The sequence below is a fragment of the Oncorhynchus mykiss genome, chromosome 1 (assembly GCF_057628025.1).
Source record: "Oncorhynchus mykiss isolate SJ-2025 chromosome 1, ASM5762802v1, whole genome shotgun sequence".
NCBI lineage: Eukaryota > Metazoa > Chordata > Actinopteri > Salmoniformes > Salmonidae > Oncorhynchus > Oncorhynchus mykiss.
The window spans coordinates 38,748,570-38,756,245 of record NC_143022.1 but is presented as its reverse complement, the minus strand read 5'-3'; the positions used below and the strand labels follow the sequence as shown (position 1 = coordinate 38,756,245).

The following is a 7,676-nucleotide window of genomic DNA, read 5'->3' as shown; positions in this document are numbered from 1 at the left end:
AAAGTCTTCGAAAGCCAAGTTAATAACCTCTTGAAGCCAGGGGGCACTATTTTTATGTTTGGAAAAATAACGTTCCCAAAGTAAACGGCCTATCAGGTCCAGATGCTAGAATATGCATATAATTGACAGATTAAGATAGAAAACACTCTAAAGTTTCCAAAACTGTCAACATTTTGTCTGTGAGTTAAACAGAACTGATATTGCTGGCTAAAACCTGAGGAAAATCCAATCAGGAAGTGCCCCTGTTTTTGAAACCTCTCTCTTGTTATGCATCCCTATTGCCCATTTAAAGGGATATCAACCAGATTCCTTTTTCTATTGCTTCCCTAAGGTGTCAACAGCCTTTTGACATAGTTTCAGGCTATTATTTTGAAGAATGAGCGTGAACGACCACATTGCATAAGTGGTCAGGTGGGGGCTCTCTGAGCGAGTTGTGCGCAAAAGAGAAAGGCGGCCATTGTTACTCCCGATCCTAGGGAAAAGCCATCTGTCCCGTTGATATATTATCGAATAGATATTTGAAAAACACCCTGAGGATTGATTATAAAAAACGTTTGACATTTTTCTGTGGACATTATGGATATAATTTGGAATCGTTGTCTGCGTTGTCGTGACCGCTCTTTCCGGTGGATTCCTGGGCATAACGCACCATAATGCACCAAACCTCCAAACGAGCTTCAATGCCATACAACACTCTTTTCTCTGTATATATCAACGATGTTACTCTTGTTGCGGGTGATTCCCTGATCCACATCTACGCAGACGACACCATTCTGTATACATCTGTCTGTTCTTTGGACACTGTGTTAACAAACCTTCAAACGAGCTTCTATGCCATACAACACTCCTTCCGTGGCCTCCAACTGCTCTTAAACGCTAGTAAAATTAAATGCATGCTTGTCAACCATTCCCTGCCCTCACCTGCCCGCCCAACTAGCATTACGACTCTGGATGGTTCTGACTTAGAATATGTGGACAACTACAAATACCTAGGTGTCTGGCTAGACTGTAAACAGTAGACTGTAAACTCATTTTAAACATCTCCAATCCAAAATTATATCTTGAATCGGCTTCCTATTCCGCTACAAAGCCTCCTTCACTCACACCGCCAAACATACCCTAGTAAAACTGACTATCCTACCGATCCTCAACTTCGGCGATGTCATTTACAAAATATCCTCCAACACTCTACTCAGCAAACTGGATGCAGGCTATCACAGTGCCATCTGTTTTGTCACCAAAGCCCCATATACCACCCACCACTGCGACCTGTATGCTCTAATCGCCTGGCCCTCGCTACATATTCGTTGCCAGACCCACTGGCTCCAGGTCATTTATAAGTCTTTGCTAGGTAAATGTCCGCCTTATCTCAGCTCACTGGTCACGATAACAACACCCACCCGTAACATGCGCTCCAGCAGGTATATCTCACTGGTCATCCCCAAAGCCAGCACCTCCTTTGGTCGCCTTTCCTTCCAGTTCTCTGCTGCCAGTGACTGGAACGAATTTCAAATATCGCTGAAGCTGAAGACTTATATTTCCCTCACTAACTTTAAACATTAGCTATCCTAGCAGCTAACCGTTCGCTGCAACTGTAGATAGCCCATCTGTAAATAACCCACCCAATCTACCTACCTCATCCCCATATTGTTTTTATTTACTTTTCTGCTCTTTTGCACACCAGTATTTCTACTTCACATCTATCATTACATTGTTAATTTGCTAAATTGTAATTACTTGCTAATATGGCCTATGTATTGCCTTGCCTCCTCACGCCATTTGCACACACTGTATATAGACTTTCTTTTTTTCTATTATGTTATTGACTGTACGCGTGTTAATTCCATGTGTAACTCTGTGTTGTTGTTTGTCTCGCACTGCTTTGCTTCATCTTGGCCAGGTCGCAGTTGTAAATGAGAACTTGTTCTCAACTAACCTACCTCGTTAAATAAAGGTGAAATTAAATATTTTTTAAATACACAACAGCAGGAATTTTCTCTCTGTAGAGATTTTCTCTATGCATCACCTACTTTAAACTGTAAGTATTATGTGCGTCATGATGGTGGTTTGTCTTCTGTTGTTTGCACTGTGGTTTTAGGTTTAAACTTTAACCTGGTTTAGGTGTGAGGCAGGTGTATTGAATTATAGAGAAGTGTCAATCAGTTTACACCAAGTGTGCTCGCCTATCAATCAGTTGATATTGTTACTCCTGTGTATCCAGTTTTCTGTTTGTCCTCCAGTTGTATGTTTGGCTTGTCTTTAATGCTAGAAATGCAGAGCAATACAGTAAATTAAGTAAATGTGTCCATACTACTTATTCATTTTCATCAATACAATAATAATTCATCACCTTTGTTGCGCTTTTGTTATTTCTCTAAATGAATCTGTCTATGTCTCTTTCTCTGTCTCAGAGGAGATGTGGGGGAAGGACACTCATAATTACTGAGCTTTAATTGGAGAAGCACCACAGAGACAGGAGTCCAGTAGAGCCAGAGCAAAAGGCTGCAGTGAATTATTCATAACTTGTCAGTTAAAAACTTGTTTGTGTGTGTGTGTGTGTGTGTGTGTGTGTGTGTGTGTGTGTGTGTGTGTGTGTGTGTGTGTGTGTGTGTGTGTGTGTGTGTGTGTGTGTGTGTGTGTGTGTGTGCGTGCGTGTCAATCAACTGACAGTCAACCCTCAGAGTACAGTACAGTATGCCATGAAAAGTCATAACTTTATAGTTGGGAGAATGTATAAAGGTGGCATATATACTGTACAATATTAAATTTTTGTCTCAGTCTTGTAAGTTGTGTTCATCAAAAAATATAAAAGGACAGACAACGTTTAGTTATGAATCAACATTTATTAGTTATCATAATCATATGTACACCAAAGGTACAACACTTATTGATATGAACATACTTTTATACCACAGAGCTGGTAAAGAAAATAATTCATATATGTTTTGCCTTTATTTTTTAATATTCTATCTCCCCCCACATAAGCTCTCCCTTTACATCAATATTACAACAACAACATTTCAAATAGATAGGTTATCAGGATACTCAGTATGATCCTATCAGAAAGACAGAGACTTCTGTAGAATACAGACTTATAGATATAAAGATCTACTGGCTACTCTTAGAAATACTGTGCCAATCAATTTCCATTTTGACATCCTTTACTTAATATATTGGATTTGTTGGTGCATGCAGGCAATTGTGATGACAATTAGGAAAAGCAAAAAGGCAAATTGATCAATATATGCCTGGAGGGTTGATTGAAATGGTGCTGGTGGTTTGAAAGTGCTGGTTCGACAGAGGCTAGTGCATGGATATGACACTTGGGCTCACTACTGTTACAGTTTAACTCTTAGGCAGAATCTAAACATGAACCTTGACTGTTTGGTATAGATATCCATGTCTTGTAATTGCCACAGCATAGTGCATACTGCACAAGACAAGATGGTGGACACTAAAGGTGTGTTGGTGTTCTCTGGTAGAAAGTCTAGAATGAATTTTTGACCAGGATCTGGGCGATCATCTTAGGAGATATATTTTGGCAGGTACTACACCTGACATTCTGATCAGATTTGCTATTTCAGTCGTAATGAACTAAACTAACAGCTCGGCTGTTCTTGTTTCATTAGTTAATAGTACGTACAGGGTAAATTTGATCTTTTTCTCTTCTTCTGCAAACCTAGTCATGATTACATCCACATCTCACCAAATTAGAAAGAGCCCACCACCCCATGTGGACTCCCTTCTTTAATCAGATACTTTCCTTCCTCTTTCGCTTTGTCTTTCCAGTTCAACACGTTTGCTTCAAAATCATTGTATCCTCTGGAACGTTCTGCAGTGCCATTGAACAGAGTAATTATATATACATATATTTATGTACAGTGAAAAGGAATGCACGCGGCATATCTCCATGGAACAAACATTCAAGACGCTTACATTAGATACAAAACAATATATTTATACCCAGATGTGTGACAGCTAAGTGAGACAACTAGTTAACAGCTATTAAAAAATAAAAATAAAACAATTTCTTGCACATTATTTTCTATACATTTTGACTAATCTATTTTTATTCAGAACATAGATTATATTTTTCTAGAGGATTACAAAAAATGTCACAGCAATTCATTTCTATTTCTACATACCATGTCAACACCCCCCCCCAAATAAAACAAACAAAAAACATATCTGTTACCTACAATATATACACAAAGTGCAAGGAGGCACTTCAATATCATGCTTTTACGATAGTGGTGTATAAAAATTATACTCATTTTTTACTTCATGCAAACAGTGAGTTTGAACATAATAATGGTCCAGCACTCAATCCCCATTGATGAATCACTGGTCTGCATCCTCTCCCTACTGGAGGACTTATTACTGAAGGTCACAGGGTCAAAGGTTAGCCCTAGGGCCATCGGGGGTTTCAATGCTGTGCTCTTCAGCTCACTCATTGCATGTAAGAATGTGTGTGGTGACCTTCCAGGTTTAAGTGTGTCAGTGTGTGTGTGCGTGTGTGTGCGTGCGTGTGTGTGTGTGCGCAAGTGTGCATGCATGTGTGTGTATTTGCGTCTGTGTGTCTGTGTGTGATGGCAGTTATACAAGCTCAAAAGCAACATGGCGTAGATCTTCTGACTGAGAAAGTGTTTAAGGTAACTAAGGGACTGTGTACTGCACTATGAATGTGAGTGTTCATTTTTCTACTGTTACTTTAATCAGCATTGTCATGACGGTCAAACTGACTGCACAGTTTAGAGTTAACATCTTCAAGGCAAGGTTGTCATTGAGCAAAATGATCAAAACAAGACAAGAGAGCAGGACACGACACGGATAAAGAAATGACATCTACACCTGCAGAACGCCTCACCTGCACAAAACATCTCTCATACAATCACACATGCGCATTAAATATTAGCAGCCGGTGATCTAACTTTGTGTGTGTTTCTCTTTTTAGACATTTAGGTTCCATTAGGGGGATAGAATTATCCTACCTAATAGTTGGGAAGTCTGCAGTGAACATTCCATGCATCCAGATGACTGCTCTACAGTAGTAACCATATGAGACCAATGATACACATAGCTGCAGCATTCAGGGTTTCTGAGAACAGTCGTCAGCATCTGTGGTAAGAGGTTAGAGTTGTTTAATCACTAAGAAGACCCTTCTAAGGGTCTGGAAAAAAATAGTAAGGATGTAATACCTCCACCTGGCCACTAGTTGTGCAGGGAGTTATCAACCTGTTGAAACTTGCACTTTAATTTAAGCTCTGTGGTTGCTCTGTACCATCTTTGATCAAATATGTGTTTGTGCTTTCATGCAAAAAGGGAACCCAAGAAAGTTTGAGTCACTGGAATGTTAGTGTTGGAAAATTTGGCAAGTTTTTGTGTGCTGTTCCTAACAAGAATCCCTTAATAAAAGTAGCTTACTTATGAATAGTTGTAAAGGGAAACTTTATCTCTGTCATATAGGTTCAAGTATACAAAACATCTCTTTAAAAAATATCAAGGTGGTAAACAGTCCACGTGTTCAAAGTCAAGCATTCATATCCAACTTGTGCTATACAAGGCAATTGTCAATGGCCTATTTTCTTTCATGAGCAGCTAAACGTGTTGAGGACTTTGTGAAAGTGTCTCTTTCAAATCCAAGGAGTTTGTGCTAAAGCCTGAGTATAGCTTCCCTTATTGGGTTCCTCAAAGTATGAATGATGAATGTGAAAAGAGATCAGTGTCAAAAAGGGATTAAAAAAAATCATACATAACTAGTTTATACTCTAAGCTGCAATTGTGCTATATGGACTCAGTATTCAATTTATATTCTGTTTTTGTATTCTGTTTTAAAACTTTATATTTTCTAATCATGGTTCTAGATATATTTCTAGGTACTTCCCAATTAACTCTTCGTTCTCATTTTTGTTGGCCTCACATCATGAAATTGATAGCTTCAGAATATCTGGGATGGGTATAATAAATACTTCCTAGTACTTTGAACTAATTAATATGAAATACAGTCCTGAACTGAAGATATTGATATATTTGTATTTGGAGACAAATTTTACCTTTACTTTTGATTTTCATGTGTTGCAGTAATTGCGGGGCAGAGAGCTTTATCAATTTCTTAATAGCTAATTTGGAAGTTTAAATGAGTGATGAGACACTTTCCACCTGGAGTTAGCTACAAATGGATTGTGTGCAGAGTAAGAAACCCCAAAACACGTGTCATGGAGGCGTTTCGAAGGCTTCTGGCTTGATTTATCATATGCCTGTTTGGTCCTTATCAGTAATGGGGAGATATGTCATGTTCTCAATCCCATCCCATACACGCACACGCACACGCACACACACACACGCACACACACACACACACACACACACACAAATCAACCACACACAAATCACACAGATACAGTAAATAATCTCACACTAGAGGCGACATTGAAAAAGTCCCTCTCCCTTACAGTAGTCAACAAAATGTATAACAATAAAAAAGGGAGTAGAGGTTCCATGTTTCTTTTGTGCTTTTCAGAGAACATGTGCTTGTGGAGTAAGGCTCAGTCTGCAGACCCTGCCTTATCTCTACATTCTACATTATCACCAACGGGGTTCCCCCATGGGATTGTGGGTAATAGCAGGTAGCAAAGACACTCAGATAGGTTACAGGGGCTCTGTCAGGTATAGGTAAAAGGTTATCTTGTGAGGTAAATCGGGCCAGGGGTCAATTAACAGCTGTCTACTGTGGTATCATTGATAATAGTAATGACACGCTGCTAAAAATATAATGTGGAGTTTGATACAGGCATACCTTATGTTTAGCATGATCATGTCCCACACTCAGTCTGTTGTTAGACTTCCAGATTGCCAGTGTCAAACTCACAGCTACCATCACACTCTGAAGGACTGTTGTTCCAGTGTTACTCCCCCACACACTGACCCACCCTCCCACCCTTGTTTTTCTCTTCCCACCCTCCCTCCCAAGCCTTGATGTCCGTTGTTCAAGTGTTTGCTATGATGCACACATTAGTGTTCTAACAGGTAAAACATACCTCTGTTATCGTTTCACTGATAAGTTAATTAGTATTATTCATCTGTCAGTCAGATAGACGGTTAGAAACACTGTAAAGGGACTAATACAAATGCAAAATAAAGATACATAAGAAAAACAATTAGTAGTTCTGTTCGCATGACTTTTTTTTGTTCACATTTTTTTTCACCAGATAAGAAAGCCTGTGGAGCTGGGGTTCTGTGTGCTGGCTTTATTCACTTTTCCGGGGTTCCTCCTCAACAAGTGTGCGCTCCGCCACGGCTGCCGCAGCGGTAGAGCCGTTAGTGGCCAAGGTTACCTGAAAGCAATCACCATGGAGATCTAAACAGCAGGTTCACACATTTGCGTGAACGGGCACAGTGCATGCTTCATGTTCTGGACTTAATGCTTTTGAGCACAGACACCAGAAGAACTGTAAAACAACTATGATCTTTTGGTTTGCATTTGATTGCACATGCAGTAGTATATACTTAAAGCCTTTTACTTTAAAATGGTATATCATTCGCAATGGTTTTATTTTATGAAATAAACTATCATTAGAAAAAATTGGTTCTGTGCTCCAATGATAACATGTAAGATAATATAGAAGACACGTGTATTCTGAAGGTATCAGGAAGCCCTGGACAACCACTGAGGATCA

At 39.4% G+C, this 7,676-nt stretch overlaps 1 protein-coding gene across 2 annotated transcripts in view; it reads right to left on the bottom strand.

The window, feature by feature from the left end:
* Nucleotides 1-2,823: 2,823 nt before the first annotated feature.
* Nucleotides 2,824-7,676, bottom strand: part of slc1a2b (solute carrier family 1 member 2b) — a 43,903-nt gene continuing 39,050 nt past the window's right edge. For both annotated transcript variants that reach the window (XM_021600639.3, XM_021600646.3), the window contains exon 11: nt 2,824-7,334. In XM_021600639.3, the coding sequence (XP_021456314.2) occupies nt 7,248-7,334 (87 nt within the window). In that variant the 3' untranslated portion in view covers nt 2,824-7,247. The remainder of the gene's footprint in view (nt 7,335-7,676) is intronic.